At 48.4% G+C, this 18,408-nt stretch overlaps 1 protein-coding gene across 2 annotated transcripts in view; it reads right to left on the bottom strand.

Moving 5' to 3' along the window:
* LOC126541736 (sodium/potassium/calcium exchanger Nckx30C-like) overlaps nucleotides 1–18,408 on the bottom strand; it is a 259,728-nt gene that overhangs the window by 18,831 nt on the left and 222,489 nt on the right. For both annotated transcript variants that reach the window (XM_072286453.1, XM_072286454.1), the window contains 4 exons: nucleotides 7,744–7,864; nucleotides 5,934–6,184; nucleotides 3,950–4,144; nucleotides 2,565–2,720 (listed from right to left, as the gene is read on the bottom strand). In XM_072286453.1, the coding sequence (XP_072142554.1) occupies nucleotides 2,565–2,720; nucleotides 3,950–4,144; nucleotides 5,934–6,184; nucleotides 7,744–7,864 (723 nt within the window). The remainder of the gene's footprint in view (nucleotides 1–2,564; nucleotides 2,721–3,949; nucleotides 4,145–5,933; nucleotides 6,185–7,743; nucleotides 7,865–18,408) is intronic.

Raw genomic sequence — 18,408 nt, 5'->3', positions numbered from 1 at the left:
GCACTATGGGCCCTGAAAAGCACTGGTCGGGAGTACGTCTCGCAGCCTCATGCATACATGAATGGTGCTTATTGAAAGTCGGGACAAGTTCCGCATTGACTTAAATCGTAGACCGCAATGGCGAGAAAAGAAAAGGCAAAAAGAGAAATTGCCAGCGTAATAGAGGAGGACAAATGGCGTGAGAAACAGCAAGGACTTTTGTAAGTTCCAGTATAGTTGATCTTTTGTGAACTTTTGCGCATTCTGATAGCATTGGATATCCTGGCAATTGCATCTCATGCGCCCACTCTGGGCGGAAAAAGTCTAGAAGCTGGTAGTTTAGATGCGAAATTGACACCAGTCGCCAGAGAAAAGTTATCGCTTTTTGCTTCGTAGTATAGTCAAGTTGACTAGTGCAAAGAATTAAAATTAAATTTTAGGGTATTAAAGGCCGAAACGGCGACCTGGTTATGATGTACGCCGTAGTGAGGAGCTCTCGTACTAAGTTTGTCCACCCAGGGTTTTTTATCGTGCACCTAAATCTAAGTTCACGAGCGTATTTGCATTTTGGCCTCGCAGAACTTGTGACCGCCGCGGCCGCGATCACACCAGCGTCCTCGAGCTCAGCGGCGCAGTGGCATAACCAACTGGGCTGCCACGGCAGGTTCCCAGGCTATGGTGCAGCAGGACGAACTAGCAGTCATTATTGTAATTGTCTTGTGACAACTCTTACTGGTTTCAATGACGCGACCCATTTTGGAGCCAATTACGCAAGCAACTCAGCCTGCAGTGGTGACGACTCCAGTATGCAGGGCGTTTGCCCGTATCGACACTGGCCAGCTTAAGCAGCTGGCGCGCAAAGCTCCACTTCCTGAAATCGACATGCCCGAGTAAAGGCCCCTAGCCTAACTGTGCGTCTTCTTTTTTATCTCTTTATCTTTGTCTTCTAGCCAACCTCTATTCACTCCGCCCCCTCCAGTGCAGGGTAGCAAGCCGGAGCCTCGTATCTGGTTGAACTCCCAGCCTTTCTTCTCTTTCTCTATCTTGCGCGTGCTGTTTTCACTATCAGCCTTGTCTCTCCAATTGTGTACCCTCATTCCCTAGTTCATCCTGTAGAATAGCAAACAGGGCAGGGGGGAAGTTGGGAGGGGGGTACTCTCTAAGTGTCCGTCTAGTAGAGATGGACACTTTCATGCAGCAGACGAAATGGACATGTCCACTAGGTGAACACTTACAGCTTAGCCCCCGCTACCCCCCCCCCCCCCCCCCCCAGGACGCTAGTCTGAGTGAGCGAGGTAGAGAGAGAGGAAAAGAGAGGAAAGGCAGAGAGGTCATTCACACGACCATCCCATTTGCTACCCTTCAAATGGTGCAGGGGCTAAGATGTGAGTAGAAATAAAAGGAGTGAGAGCAGTGAGGGCGTGCGCTTTCGAAGATGCCTTTCAAGCCTACAGGAGGTCGCTAAGGCCTATCGACTTCAGTAATTCGGCTGTTGCTTTCTGAGCTTGCGACCCACGTGGTCACAGTCCATGGGCCTTCGTCACCGAGAATGGGTAAGGATGATCTCCCCCAGTCGCTCTTGTTTTCTGACACGAGGGCCGGCCACTGAAGGCCAATGAAAATCGCTCTCCCCTTTCCCGTTCATTAAGCCTTTGCGACAGCCTTTTTGCGACTGAAATTTATCTCGTGTGTCCATGTTAGCGCCCCGGGTGTACAAACCCCCAGTTCATCTTTTGGAAAAAATAAAGCGTGTAGAACGAGGGACAATGTAAAGAAGGATGACAGGGTATGCGAGTCAGCAGCGTACTGCTGCAGCACGCATTTTCATAAAGAGAATTGAATCACTGGCTCACAGCCCATCCACAAATTAATTGTTGGCAGCAAGTGTTACGAGAGAAAAAAAATGCTGTTCCTTTAATATTGCTGACGGAACGCTTCACGCCGCACATCTCGTCAAACATGATAATGTCTTCAGCAAAGTGGTCGAGTGTAGCAGTACTCAGCATGCTGAAATGAAATGAAGCCAAACTGAGTGCGCAGAAACTTTCAATTTACCCGAAGCTCAATTTGTGCGGTTCTTTTTGTGGCCATGGCACTTCACTGCCGACTGCCGTACTATATTCTTTGTCATTGCTTTACTTTAGCCTTTGTAATCTGTCGTCTTGTTCTTCCTTTCCTCCTTGCTTTCCTTCTTCATATGATTAATTTATGTTTCCTTCCCGACTTTTCTATATAGTAAGCAGGCGTTGTGCCCACTCTTGCTGCAGTTGTCAGCTTCCTGTTGTCACCGCCTATTGCATATACGCTTTCAAACTAAGTAACTAACAATAACATGGGACAGAACCATCAAAAAGAAGTCGCGCACTCAGATGCGTGACTCGATGTGGTGTGCTATACTGTTGTAGCTAATGTGTTTCAGCGATCGCTCAGTTGTAGTAAACCAGCGCACGTGGCCTGGCTTCCTTCCTTACACACTTCGTTCCTCGTTCTATAGACACGCATCTTCCAAAGTGAGCCAACCTCGTTCAATTTCGCTACTATGTTGTTCGCAAACTATAAAGGAGGCCAGCAATGCGCGCACTCACCGGCCTGCGTACGTCGGGCATGGTGAGCCAGAGCGGGAAGATGATGGGCGCCAAGACGACGTAGTTGAACCGCTCGCGCCACGTGTCCGGCCAGGCGACACTCAGCGGTTCGTTGGTCTCCTCGATCGTGTCCGGGGGAAGCTCCTTGGTCGCCTGCTGCGTGTATCGCGGATACACACACGCTCACACATTTGTCAAGTGTTCCGCGAGGCACACGCCGGGTGATCGGTGAAGATCTAGGCGCGCCTATGAGCAGATACCCTCGCAACCACATGTGCGACGGTTGAAAAACACATTTCTAAGGCGCACGCTTTGCGCCGGTAACGAACAGGAACACTCATTCGGTGTTCAGGCAAGGATTCCTGCACACTCTCTGCTATACTTGATGTGCATATAGTTCGTGAGTTGAAGAATTATACGTGACAGTCTTTCTGTTATAGAGCAGAAACAAGAACAACTTTAAGTCTTAAATGCAATATTCGGTATTTCGTTTCCTATCGGCGCACCGTTGACGTCGTTTCCATAAATTCGCCGCCCGTTTTTATTATTTAGTGAGTAACAATTTCGGTGAGAACAATTTTCGAGTTCTTTCTGCAAACCAAAGATGGCGAGTACTTGAGTCGTCGTAAGTTTAACGTCGTCCCCAGCGTCGACCGCAGGCTTGCGCTAATATTTAGGTAGAGTATTCTCCCGCTCGAGCAGCAACTGCGGCGGAACATTGTTGAAGACATTTCGGATTCGGGACCCTAGTTAAGCAAGGGTCAGTCGCTTAGTTTGGCGAACTTTCCCCGCCAAGCTTCGCAGAAAGTCGCGCGGTGTTAATCAAGGCTGCGAAATCTCGTACTTCTGTGTCACTTCGAGTTCGAACAAGGTACAGATCGTTTCAGACGTTTGTAATCTGCCTAAAATTACGTGCCCGCGTGTGTTTGTCCCTCAGAGCGGCAGGGACGTACTCTAACGCTATAGCGTGCGCTGTTTTCGTTACAGGTGACTATGTGCCATTAGCTTAACAGCAAACTCATTTGTGTGGTGGAGGAGGAGCAGGAGGAGGAGGAGGAGGAGGAGGAGGAGGAAATAACTAGAGAAGGCAGGGATGTTAACCAGAAATGCGTCTGGTTGGCTACCCTACTCTGGGGGACGGTAAAGAGGGAATAGAAAGATAAGATAGAGAGAGGGAGGGGAGTGGGAGGAAAGCCGCGGTGAGCTCGCGCACGCACGCCTGACCGAGTCAAAGACGTTCACATAGGCCAGTCGCCCTCAAGAAAGACAAAAGAGCCTTCATAGCCTTGTGGGCCGACGAGCGATGGGGACGGTATTCAAGTTTGTGAGCGTCTGCGTATACCTATAGTACACCTGCATGAAACGAGCATGCTGTATGCACTTACCACGGCCTGCGCTGCTGTGGCGCTGTTGTACCCGGAGTCCGGAAGCGCTGTGGCGATGGCGTCACCGGCGGCCGGCAGGCTGGCCGTTTCGATGGACTCCTGTATGGGTGCCGGCCGCTGGTGCAGGATGGCCACGCCGCCTCCGCCCGCCGCCGCCATCTTCTCGCTCAGGTTGGACGTTATGGACGAGTCGCTCTGCACACGCAGCGCCCGCGCCGTTATTACCGTGCCTATATAGGTTGACCTGTCCTTGTGGTGCGCCGAGAACAATATGTTATACACGCTGTTACATAAAGCACTGCTATACATTAAGCACTGGCGCGATACATATTACACAGGTCATTATTATGATACATAGGCCATTATTCTTGAGTAGACTACCGGTGCGCGAGCACTTTTTGTGTTTTTTTGTTATTTTCGTCGTGTTTATAGCTTCAAAGAAGGAATTTAGTAAGTTCTTTGATTGCTTTGTCCATTGATTGAGTGACCTTTCGCTTCGAATCCTAGAATACCAAGCGCCAGCTACTCCAATAAAGCCCGCGACCACGTTTGACGGAGTCAGCTTCCAGTTGTTTTTCATTCAGAAGTTGCTTATATAATCGCCCGTCCAATTGTGAACGACATTAGACTTGTCAATTAACGTAAACAAGCCTTTTCTTGCAAAATAGAATCTACGCAACCTTTCTATTTCGCATACAAATGACATAATGTTAGATACTTGTTTTGGCATTTGAAGATTAATCAAGTGGGGACGAACAAGAGAAGCCTCAGTCCACAATGCTGTTGGAATCGCACCGCTGGCACGAGTTGTTGGGGTCTCGGTGCTGACGCCCGTTATTGCCAATGGGTCGCAAGCCCCAAGGGTAGCGTTGGCCTGGCGGCCTGGGGCACTGGAAGCATCCGAAGGTCCCGGCAAAGCATGAGAAGACTGGTAACAGAACAACTTGTTTATTCTAACATAGCAAAAGAGCGGCCGGTCAGGTCGACCGAAGTGGAGAGACGGGAGAGCACGTAACTCAACAGTACAAATCGGAGCCTCTCTCTTGGCGTCCGGGGGCAGCTGCTCTTATACTCCCGGCGTCGCGGTCCAAAAGGGAAGGAGGGAAGGTCACGGGATGAAGGTCACGGGACGGCGCAGCAGGAGCCCACGACGGCGCGAACTGTCGGGCCGAGAGACCTGCTGAACCGAGTGTAGTGACGCATCGCCAACCTTCACCCACACGACGGCGTGAACAGTTGAGCCGAGAGACGTCCAGGCTCCTCATTCGGGGAACTCCGCTCCCCGGCTGCCGCGCTTTGACAAGCGAGGGCACACACACACACACGCACACACGAAGACACGTGGCACTGAAACACGCCTGGACACGCTTGGCGGGTAGGCGTTGCGGCGGCGTCGAACAGGCCAAAATGTCCGCCGCTTTGAACAAAGCCCCGGCGTCCGTTGCATCCGCGCCGGCATTACCGCGCGTTGTAGGCGAAACGTAACAATGCCAACGCTTCGAAAAGGAACTTGCCCTGGCGTGATTTGCCCTGAAAGCGCAAGTCCCGCCCCGACGAAGACAGCTACCCTTGACGAAAAGTTGGCTCCGAGTCGAGACTTCTCTTGTTGGCTCACAGTTGACTGATTAAAAAGGTTTGTGTAACTTGGCTTAACTGCGTTAGGCCGCGCAACTGAGGCTTGGCCTAACTGCCGTCGGTGTGTCCGAGTAGCTGCGACACTGGTCTTGTGCTGGAGCCAACAAAATTACAATGAAACATGCCGCTCTTAAGTGAAGTCTGTGCATCAGTTTCGTGGCCTTTGTTCTTGACAGAGAGAGAGCGCGACAGACCGATCGAGAGACAGGCGCACCGATTGATTGATTGATTGATTGATTGATTGATTGATTGATTGATTGATTGATTGATTGATTGATTGATTGATTGATTGATTGATTGATTGATTGATTGATTGATTGATTGATTGATTGTGGTGGAGGCCACTTACCTGTAGGTTCGAGACGGAGTCGACGCGCACGAGGGCATCGCTGTTGCTGAGGCTGGTGAGGCGCGTCTCGGCGGAGCCGCTGCTGCCATCCTGGGTTCCCCCCCGAGGGCAGCCCCCGATGGGGGCCGGGGGGGGACCGCCATTGGCCACGCCCGAGGAGGACTGGCCCTCACCGCCGGGCTTGGTCGCGTCCAGCAACACGCGCAGGGACGCGATAGTGTGCAGCTGGGACGCCTTCTCGTCCAGCTTGGCTGTGTGTCGAGACATATGGGCAGAAAGAGCTGCGGCACATGCCGCACTTTCCTCTTCGAATGGCAGAGTTTCCTACAATAATTACTAGCGTGCACTGAGGCGCCCGTGGCTTTTAAAGCTGCAAGTAAGGTGGTTCATTCAGCATCTAGGCATGGCGGGTAGTGCGTGGATTTTTTTAAACTTCGTCCTTCGGGCTTCAGACGCCTTTCTGTCTTTGCAAATCGATGATATTGAACGAAATGTAGCGTTATACAACGGTACAATATGCTATGGTTATGCATGTGCGCCCAGTCGAGTTGCCTTGCTGTGTTTAGAAAATTCTGATTGCTTCGGAAGTTAGAAAAAATAGAGCGTAATAACTAATGCCCATGGGGCGTCTGAAGTTGCAAGTACGAAGATTATAGACAAATCCGTGTACTAACCATCGTTCTAACCATGGTAGCTGAACAATCGCAGCGCCGGAATTCTCTCCACTAATTATTGTAGAAAACTCTATGTTCTGAATGCTTTGCGGTGAACAGAGAACCTGCGCGTGCTTGGCGACTATTTTACTCCGCACACGTTTTCTGCAGTGATGAAAACGGTCGCCTTGTGAATTGCGGAGTCTGTGATGCTGCTCCTTACGCTGCATAATAATTTTTACTTTTTGCCACGTCAAAGTGTTTAGCCGTCACCAATGTAAATAAGCTAACAAAACCGCCTTCTTTTACACCTATTTTAGACCCAATATAAGAAGGGGAAAAAACGGATAACGTCGTGCTGGCAGCTGTAGCACCTTGTTAAAGAAAAAGTAATACGTTTAACCGCCATCCTGCAATGGTTTTTCAGATAGCCCTAATTACGTCTACCCAACTTTAAGGATACGGTGCCCATCGTAAGTTTATCGTGCGATGTTTAAGCACACTACGCGTCCACCTTAACTGGGCACAGTTATCCACGAATACTGCTTGGTACTTATACAAAATTTTCTAAAACGTGGCGGCAAGTCCATCGTCTCGCGTTTAATTCAGATCCGCTCCTAAAGCCTCCTCGTGCTTGTGCGAGAGCACGAACCTACGCACGGGAATGATTTCGCAGTACTGAGACGTGATTCCCCCTGCCGATAAGCTGATCTTTGTTACTTCCTTCCAGTCCAACACACATAAGCCTCACTGATTGATTGATTGATTGATTGATTGATTGATTGATTGATTGATTGATTGATTGATTGATTGATTGATTGATTGATTGATTGATTGATTGATTGATTGATTTGCGGGGTCTGACGCTCCAAAAGCAACACACGATCTACGGGAGAGAACGCAGTGGGAGTCTCCCAATCAATTTGACCACCTGGGGTTCTTTAATGTGCATCTAAATCTAAGTACACGACAGTTTTTTTATTTATTTCTCCCTCATCTAAATATGGCTGCCACGGTTTGGAACCGAGCCCACGACCTCATGCACAGTAGCAGAACGTCACAGCCACAGTGGCAGGTCCGAGCCCACCGCGTCGTCTCCTTGGACGCAAGTGTGGATAATCATCACGCGTGAAGAGAGAGAGACCGGAACTGCTGACCATTGGCTTCCCCTTCGTGCTCGTGCAGGGGGTCGATGGAGTGGATGAGGAGCTGCAGTAGTCCGTGCCGGAACTTGCTGCCGGAGTGGAGGATGGGAGCGCTCATTCTCCTCCTCGCCATCTGGTGGGAGAGAACGCCGCGCTCAGTGCTTCTAGCTCTGCGGCGCGCGAAGGCGAACGGCATGCGCACGCACGCGGTGACACTGCATATCCAGAGGCATCCGCGACCTTGTCAGAGACATCCGTTGATAACATCCCGAGTCTCTGGTCACACTGCGTTCCGGCCGCCATGTTTCCAACGTACAAAATTTCTACTTTTTTTTTATATGAGTATCACAGCTAGATCCTGAAAGCAGTATTTCAGTCTAACGCGGACAAGATAATCGCCTTCTCGTGTTCGTTAAACACCGCTTTTCTTTGCATAAACACGCAGACTGAGATGTAAAATTGTTCGCTTTATCGACCGTATTGACGCTGCGCTCTGAGTTTTTATGTCAGCTCCCGGTGACAAAAACACACTTCAGGGGCGCATTGGTCGTCCGTTACGACGTGAGTATCTGCATAAAATTAGCGTCGTTTTTATTGAACGCTCGGGGCAAGAACGTGACTAAAAGACATCCATTCAGATCCGCAGGCATCCGACTTCACAACCGGCAGGAATACTTTACGTAATCGTTTCCGTGTCACCTTTAAGAGGATCGAAGTCAATGTGTAATAAATTATATGAAGGCTCCCCAGAAGGCTAAACTTTTCTCGCTTGCAGCTGTCGGTCTCCGGAAGGCAGGACACTTTCGTCAGAAGCAATTCACAACGCGTGCGCACAGCTATGGTGGCTTCTCGCATAGCCTATAGGAGACCCTTAAGGAGAGCGGATGTATGGCATGCCTGAAAGTGGCGTAAAAGCGAGCTACGCGTTAAAAGGGTTCATGGTTTTAACGTCATTAATAATTTAAAACGGGTAGACTAGACACTGCGGCTGTATCCCGGTTTTTCGGCATGCTTTTCCAATCAACGATTGCCTCTAGTTTAATTGTTGCTCTTCTTTGAATTTATTTATGTTGCTCTTTTAATGCAAGCATCTATTTGCCGCATGTAAGCATAGTTGTGATTTCTGATGACTAAGGCACACGTCCTGTGAGCTGCCCAACATTGAGACATACAGTCTGTGCGTCTTTTACTACTTTTTAATTCTTTTTTACGAACGTCTTGTAACTGCAAATGAAATGATACTGTACACAACGAAAAAAGAAGTCTGCGTGTACGCGATTCAACCTCTCTCTCTCTCTCTCTCTCTCTCTCTATATATATATATATATATATATATATATATATATATATATATATATATATATATATATATATATATATATATATAGAGAGAGAGAGAGAGAGAGAGAGAGAGAGAGAGAGAGTTTTTATGTCTGAGTAAATATATATATGTCTATATATATATATATATATATATATATATATATATATATATATATATATATATATATATATATATATATAGAGAGAGAGAGAGAGAGAGAGAGAGAGAGAGAGAGAGAGAGAGAGAGATCGCCAAACCTGGACATGTACTGTTGAACCGAGCGAGATAGAGCAAATTGTGCCTTACATGTGTCCGAACTCTCCTACATACACATATAGCTAAATATTACTGAAGGCTAGTGTCATTTCACACATACATTGAATAATTTTTAAGCTCAGACCACGACATTTATTATTCCGTCTGATTTATCCAATTCATCAAAACGAAGAGTACATACTTCTACAAAGGCCGTAAGGCTCTTGTCACATTTCTGGCCAACACCGTATGCAAAACACCGTATGCAAAGCGCCCGTGCAGCGGGACATGCCTGATGCCAGCAGCCACGTGGCGCGTGCGTAGTTGGTCGTAAAATCGTAGGGGATTGATTGATTCAGTGAGTGAGTGATCTGATTTAATTTGATTTGATTATTTGAGTGCGGGAGCATGTAGTGTCCAGGAGACACCATAAAACTAAGTAGAGCGTGGCTGGCAACACCCCCCCACCGATGTCCTTCTCCGCTCCTTTCCTTCCTTGTAGGAAAATTGTAACGACACCGGAGTGGCCACTGTTACCAGTGTCTACAAATCGTAGTGCGCTGAGCTCTGCCTTGATGATGAGGCTTAAACTCCTCCAACTCGTGACAGAATTCACTGCTCTGTTTACTCTGGCCTCCTAACATCACGCCGCAGTAGAAGAGACCATTTACTCGGGAGAGGCAACGTCGCAGTGCGTGCAACGTCCGACGGCATCCCCATCCACTGCTATATACGAATGCGGGGCATGTTTATGGAACTGATCGCGCAATTTATACTCTTCATGGACCTCTTCATGGACCGCTTCATACTCAGCAGCCCCCCCCCCCCTTTTTTTTTTCACTTTACAAATGCTAGGAAAGTTACCAGGGCCCCAGAATCACAGTCACGCAAACGATATCCAAACAAAATGAACTGGAAATAAAATTTCTAGTTTCACGCGCACACACCCGAACACATCTACACGTAAAGTGATTTCAAAATGTACCCTTCGTAGTGCTACTGATAAGGCCCGCAAAATAGCTAACATAAGCAGTCACAACGTGAGAAATACGGGCTATCTGTCCATTTAATAATTTTATTTCTCGAGTCTAGCTCTTTTCGCAGGCATCCTGTTTCTGAGCCAGAATTTGTAAGCTCTAATACTGCCCCACGCCACTTCTACGAGTCATTCGAGTAAGCCGAGAGTATATACAGCGAAATAGATGGTTGTTTACCACGCGGAATTTTTGACTCAGAAGTACTAAACGGAAAGTTAAAAAAACAAAAAATAAAGAAAACATCCGCGTGTCACGCAATCCTTGACCGCCACCCTTGAATTACAGTCGAAGCGGAGTGAGTGAACGCGACGGGAGGACAACCCTTCTGAATGGAGCGCTCGCATCAATTTGCCCTTGACGAACAGTGCTGCGTCGTTTAAACAAGCAGATATAAAAAGCAGAGATAAATCGCTGTAGCCGCGACAACAGCGTTCCCCCTTTTCATCCGGCTCCCCACTACCATACAACCCAAGCCATACAACCACGGGTTCGTTCACTCCGCGCCATTATGAGCAAGCTGTAAACAGATCGGTATAGTCCTCTTTTTCTTTCTTTTTTTTTCTCTCAAATTGTTTAGCTTGTTTATTGATCAGCCCCATTTACAGACGCGCCCGCACGAAGAGGTGGAAGCCGCGGTCAGCGGACGTTGTTATTGGTAAACGAGAGAAAAGAAGAGAAAGAAGGAAAAGAGTAATGAAAGAAACCAGACTAAAGCTCGCGTCTTGGCAAATGCCTATAGCCACCGTGCTACCGCGCCCTTCTTGACGAAAGAGCGGTCGCGACTGGTTAGGAAACACCGAACTTTAATGCGCGCTAACACTGGGAGGGGCCGGAGTTGAGAGGAAAGAAAGGAATTCGTAAAGACGCTTCGTTGCTCTCAGTTTTGCGTGCCCGAGCGCGCGAGCGGGTGCCCGTTAAGCAAGCGCAGCGCCTGCAGTCTCCGACGCGTCATCTGTCACGCCCTCGTGGAGCAATAAGACCTTGACAAACTAGCGTATACTAGCTCAGCAGACGACATTCTGTCGTGTTCGTGTTTTGGCGGGCTTCTCGCGCGCGCGAACGATTCACATATTTCGCAGCTGAAGTACGCATTTTTCAGCAGGATGAGACGTATCCTTTGCCGCGTAAAATTTGTTTGTTTTGTTTATATACGTACTCCAATTAATTCTGAAAGACCGTTACTTAAGACATTATAGTACAGTTGACAGAGCTTTTCATCTGGAGATCTTCGCCGAGGGTTGCGAAAGATAGCGTAACGGAGGAAAGTGGAATATCGTTAACTACATAGACTTCTTTAGAGCTAACCTAAACTCACCCAAAAACATTACAAGCGTTTTTTTTTTCTTTTTCCGCTATCCTCGCAGTGCACATCACGCGGCCGGGTTTCAAACCGGCAGCCCTAGCTGTACTCAGCGCCTGAAGACCACAGCTGATAAGCCACAGAGGTGGACTGATAGCGGACTTGACAAAGCATTCGTACTTTCTTGTCCACCTCCGTTGTGAAATTCTACGATAACGCGTGCCTGCGAAAGCATACGAAGCGTTGCGTGCATGTTATAGACAATGGAAAAACGAGTTCGGGTGCATTTACAGAACATGGCGAAGAGCGCTACATTTGGGAAGCACGTTTTGATTATCGACATGTCGACTCAAAATTCTCCCGTACGCGAAACAAGCGCGCGTGGAAGTAAAACGAAATAACGTAAAACTCGCGATTACAGCGAACATGTTTTCGGCGTACCAGCGACGTATCTCCGACGTATTTTAAATTTATGTGTGACGTGTTCCAGTCGTAATTCGGACGCACCTATTTCCGATGTATTTCTGGTGTGCTTCGGATGTATCCTCAGCGTGGCGTTGCTCTTCGTCTAGGCCTCCATTTTGTGCCGCATGATGGCCACATATAGTTGTCGTAATCTAAATGCCTGCTCAAAGGGACAGTTGCGTCTGTCCTTAACCCCACGGAAGGTACTTTGGTCCAGCGTGAAATGAGCACGCAGGTGAGGGACGTCTCCAAGCCGAAAATACGCCCTAAACGTGTTCCGCGACGTTGCTGCTTAAAAAGAGAAAGCGTTGAGATATCGATTGTTTTGTATTTCATGCACATTATCTCAATGTAGCTACACTTGAGTGCAAAATAGAAATTGCCTATTATACATTGTTAGTTAAATACATAATAAATTAGTTGTGACTTGGAAATGTTACAGTCGACGCGGGAAGTTGGTTTCACGTACACCTTCGCATAGCACTGCGAGAGTGCAAAAAAAAAAAAAAAAGTATGAGTTGTGCACAAGTGGAATAATAAATTTGTGAGGATGATGTAGTCATTGTAGAAGGCGATCGGGAGGAGAGACTGCTTACCACGCCAGATGATTATAGTCATGTCGTATTGGGACAAGGTGTAGGTGCAACACCAGTTCTCGTGTACGTCTGACGTTCCTTCTTGTGCCGATGTCCTGGTGTAGCGCTGTACACTTCATCTCTATTCAATACTACAACGCTTGCAGTGGCGGAAATAGATCGTAAGAAAGTTTTCTAAACAAGATATCTTACGGCGAGATGAGATAAAGGTTAGGCTGGGTTTTATTGAAGTTTCGCTTGCGTGGCGGCGGTAATTAGAGAGTATAAAATTAACAGTTCTTATTGTTACTATTTCGAACAGGTCAGTCAGCTTCGCACGAGATGTATCCCTTAAAGATGCAGCATGTTGCCACGTGAGTTTCATTCGCAATCTCGATAATTCGCCATCGCTGCGCAGGTTTGTTTTCCCGTGTATGTCTGCGCGATCGAGATCACGCTCGCGCTAGCTCATAACTCGGAAAGACGGGCCCTTCTTGTCAGTTTATAGGCGCGGCCACAGATGATTCTGGCGCGTTATAGAATTTGCTTGGTCGCAAGTGCTGCGTACGATGGCTCAGGTATAAACAGCCTGCGTGCGAAATTGGTGTCATTCGATTCCAAGACCGACGACCGTGGAGGCCGCAATCGTCACCACCGAGTTCATTTTTCTTTATTTTTTTTTACCTTTCTTTGAGTGTACAAGCAGTACAAGTTCGGGCACCTGGAGTTCAGCAACTTTAAAGCTCTGTCTGTCTTCTTGACTAGCCATCTGCGCATCGTCGTAGCTACGTGAAAATATTCGAGTGTAAGTACGTTTGATTTACTAGCGTGAACGTTGCGACGCCTATTCGATAGTTATATCCTACCAAGGTAGACCGGCTATAGCGAGCAGACGGTGACGGAACGTTGCCCCGAGGAACTCCACGAGTAAGTAACAAAAGCGAGGTTTCCTTGTCACTAGGCCAACGTGTATACCTCGTTAGCCTGCTTCTCTTTCTCTTTGCGTATGTGTGCTATTTCTATATGTTAATGTGATTAGTAATGCGATCTTGTACTACGTTTCACTGCAGCAAGCATTCATGGACTCGTGTCACACTAGAGGCATGGGCGGGGCGCAGGCGACCTGTTAGGGGCACTCGCGACACTTACAAGCCACCCCGTTTTTTCGGCACCCAGATCACGTCTTCGAAGGCGAGCCATTCGGCTGCTGGGTTAATCGATTGTTAATCGACCTGATATGGCATGGTGATTAAGGCAGGGCTTTCCGGTAAGCGGTTTTCTTTTTCATCTTGTCCTATCGTTTCGCCACCATATAATCTTTGTTTTTTCTTTGTGCTTTCTTGTGCACAGCCTCAGGTCACGCTTAGTTAACGGACCTCGGCCATCAGCGCAAAGCGCTACCCTTGACGTGCCGGGTGAACTCAGAAACGTGCGCAAACTTCAGAAAGCGCGCAACGATCCCAACGAAGTGAAAGGAGTAACCTATACTGTAGCGTACGAAAGTTCGGTGGAAAAGTTTCTCGGGAGAGAAGAAGATTTAATCTCCATGGTTGGCCTTTGGCAGTGTGTTCTGGCCAGCTACTAGCCAGTGATGGCGTAAGGTGGTGAGAGAGTATGGAGAAAGAGAGATAATCGTGTTGACAGCAGCTTTAATAGAGCAACTCAATCACAAGGATGAAAAGCTGGAGGTACCCCTTCGAGGCTCACGCCGAGTTTCCTTTCTCTTATTTTTTTTTCTCTTTTTCGTGGAAAATCCACAGAGCCCTTAGTGACCGGACGAGCAAGATATATGGAATATTATCGGAATATCAATCTTAGCAGTTGTTGGACAACGTGGCGTCTAAGAGTCGAGAAATAGAGACAAACCTATTTGCCTGACGTTGTCCCCGGTTTTTGTGAACACTCGTAAAACGGAAGGCGTGGAAAATCAGCAACCCACCGTTTCAAATTCCTTTTTCTCGCACCCAGCACGCTGTTATATACTCATCGTCATGTCATTCTGTTTTCGGCGATGCAGCTTGCGCACGCTATAGTGCTACGGCGGCGCGCCGACGCTGTTCCACGCCGTTCCACTCTGCGACGTCTACCCAGACACACGCACAAACATTCAGCAACATTGCAAGTCACACGCGCATGAAGCGAAAGACACACACCTCGATGATCACTGCGGTGCTCAAATTCTTGTAAATTTGTTATAATTGTAATTGAATTTCACGTGTTGAAGCGTGCTTGTAAAAAAAAAAAAAAAACAGCCGCCTAAGCACCTATTATTCGTGCGGTCGGCATCAGCCGTCGCCACTCTGTGACTCTGGGCGTGTTCAGTATTGATGTCAACAGAAAAAAAAATAAACTTTGCACGGTAGTCGAGCGGGTGCCCGTGTTTGTGAGAAGCACTTGGGGCAGCTTTTGTTTCTCGTTGTCGCGTAGCGCGCGAGAAATCGAAACTTTTTTCCGCGGGCGCATATGTTAAGCCACGAATGAAAATCAACCTGCTGGAGGCTCGTAGAAGGTGGACAGTGCCCGGCATCCTTGATCAAACGCATCACTTAAGGTGCCGTGCCAACGCTTCCTAAAGACAGCACAAGGCCTGTGTACTTTGATCTTTTCCGACTGCCATAGGATCTAATGGGGATGCTCCCGATTAAGCCGCGGTGATCTTGACGTCACCGATTTCGTTACGTCGGGCTTAGCAAATGACATTTCGGTCGAAGTAGCGCGGCGCCACAAAGCAGAGTTGGCAGTGCGCGGATAACCCGATCGTTTCGTCTGGCGCACGGCAGTTCGATGTAAACGCACCGGCAAAATGAGCCATTTCGATGGCGCCTCGTAGCAGCTAGTTGCACGCCACCAGCGAATTAAAGATAAAGGGGGTGACGACAGTATCTTAAGCAAATGTGACAGCGTAACAGCACGCTTTATTCGCGTGAAGATGACGAACGCTTTTGTTTTCTTTCAAAACGCATAACAGCGCGACGTTAGACGAGGGCGTGAACCGATGAACATGCGCTGTTATTCAACTGGAAATCTTTATCACGAATACAAGCTAGAAATATGTGCGTGTTGCAGAATGAAAACAAAGAAACTTTTTTTGGCGCTCTTACATATTGAATAATACTGCAACCAACTAGGGGCCCAATACTTCACGCGACCAAGCTTCGTTTCGTGTCGTGTGAAGAGGTGCCTTCTCTTGCCGGTAATCAGGGCTGTGAGTAAGCGAAATGATACAGTCTTTTCCAGGACGTTGCTTCGCGAATGTTAAAACCGGGCGACCTGCCTTGTTTACCAAATACCGAAGGATGTCGGTAGTGCTTACAACCGCGGCCTCGATGTCTTCATGCACCTTTGTTTTTCGCGTCGTCTAAGGTTATGCGCCTCTATTATGCCTATGCCCGTACATTATGGTGCGACGACCGACGCCAGTCCGGTGACGACGCTCATCCCGGACTGTATATGTGAACACTCAGTCGCACGCGCGGCTACCAGGAAAGTCACTCAGTGCGAGCGTGCTTGCCCACCAACGGCGTTGTTTATGCTGATGCGTATCGACCAAGCCAACGGAGAGCGGCTGACGGCGCGACGCGGCTGGGTCCATCGCCCGAAGAAGCCGCACGTTCGGATGGGGCAAAAGGGCGCGTAGTTATACGCCCGACGATGCTCGCGCGGTTCCTTTATAGGGCGCCATATACGAAAACGACGACGCTTTCGGTCACTCGATACACTCTGGAATTTCACGACGGAAGGGCTTCGCGTTAAGCTCGGTCGGGCTGGCACTGAGATATCGACGGGGGCCGCTTGGATGAGCCAGAGGAAGCTGTGGGCGTAAGAGCCCATAGGCGTCCTCGGGTCTTTCGTCTCATATACGAAATTCCCGCACGCTTAACGTTACGTGCGTATAAAAGGAAGAAGATGGGAGGCGCGAGTTCTCGGAGCCTATGGTTTGTCAGAGCTGTTTATCAGTGACCGGCCGCTTTCTCTTTTATTGCGTTCCCTGTATCCCGACTCGCCGACGCCTGTCTTTACGAACAGCTTTGACGTATAAGCGACCTCGTGAGTGCGGGCAGTGTTTCGTCCTGTAGCCACGACGGAGCTCTTGGTCACGGCAAACCAGGCTTGTAGTGGCAGTCATGATTTTCCGTGATAAACGGATAGGAAGAGCAACAATATGCTCCCGTCGGGTCGGCTGAGTCAACGTTTACGATTACTCCGCACAGCTACATGACAACCTCATTGCCCAGGTGATGTTACAGCGAGCGAGAATTTGGAGCTCGTAGCCACAAAATGTTTATATTCTCCGCTCGTCGCCATTTTAGCGTAATACCATGGACACAATGGCCTGCAAAGACCACCAATGAAAACGAGGGACAACTTAACGCTCGAGATACTAGGTGAGAGGGACGTTGCAGCTGTAGACGCAAGAAGCTCTAAAACATCATCCTGTAAATAAATAAATAAATAAATAAATAAATAAATAAATAAATAAATAAATAAAATTCCCGTATGGCTGCAGCACTGTCCGATCCGTCAACGCTTGCGTGGAACCTCGAACGTGGTAAGCTTGCGATAGCGCAGCCCGGAGCAAGCCGTACCGTTCGCATTCTCGAACAGAAAGCCAGCCGCTGCTCGTTTTAAGGACATTTTCTCGCTGGCTCTCGGTGTTCTGTTCGTGCTCCACGTGTCCACTGCGCCACCGCCACTGCCGACGAGACAGCCGTTCTACAGATTTTCTATCTTTGACCTTTTCCACGCGTATCTTTTCGCATCTACCAAAGGCAGCCATTCACTGACGTGTTCGAGCATGTCCTTCAAAAGGTGAAGCTGATTCGCCAGAACGTTAAGAAAGAGAGAAAGGAAGAAGGAGCAACATAATATGAGGCACAGGGAGAGCGTTCGAGGAAGACGAGAAGGAAGCTACGATAAGCACAAGGCCGAGACGAAGAAGGAGCAAGTGTACAAAGAGGAAGAGTTCGGAAGCACTCCACTTCCGGTTGGCCCGGCATCAGCCCGCCTTCCGATCACTCCCCCGCTCTCCCTTTTCTGCAAACAAGTGTGTACACATGAGCGGGCATTACTATTGAAATCCGATCTGGCTCACGCTGACGCCTTGTCTTTCTCCTTTTTACAGATGTTTTCTATTCATGTTTAGAACATTGACTGCACATTTCGTTATGGAGCAAAGGAAAAGCAACTTTTCTGTAGTGCAGAGGTGGTGTGACAGAAGTTTGCATTTTCTCCTTCGTGACAATGGAAGTAACGCGGCCGGAAAGTAGAAGAGAGGAAGCTGGCACGGATAAGAAAGTGAGAGTTGGAAGGAGAGCTACTTCCCTCAAATCCATCCGAGGTCTCCTTCTACTATGTGAGAAATCGATTGAAATGGGAGGCGAGAACGAAAGCGTAGATGTTTGAAGGCAAACAGACGAAAGACGAAAAAAAAAAGGAGTTGGCTGAGAATGAGAGCAGACGACGTGGGAAGACCGAAGCACAGAAGGGAACAAGATGGAAGTGAAAAAGTTGTTAGGAGACAGTAAAAAAGAAGGAATAAAAATGAGAGGAATAATAGTAAAGAGAGAAGTCGGGTGGACAACGCCGGACGAGACAGCTAAATAGCCCCGAACGACGTCGTCCTTTCTCGCACGTCACCGCGCCTTTGCACGTGCGAATCGCGCATGTCTCTCGCGGCAGCTGTCTGCGGCAGCTGCTGGTTCATAACGGATCGCGCCTATA

The sequence above is a fragment of the Dermacentor andersoni genome, chromosome 2 (assembly GCF_023375885.2).
Source record: "Dermacentor andersoni chromosome 2, qqDerAnde1_hic_scaffold, whole genome shotgun sequence".
In the NCBI taxonomy this organism is placed as follows: Eukaryota; Metazoa; Arthropoda; class Arachnida; order Ixodida; family Ixodidae; genus Dermacentor; species Dermacentor andersoni.
Note: the sequence above shows the minus strand (reverse complement) of the source record. Positions and strands in the feature narration are given on the sequence as shown.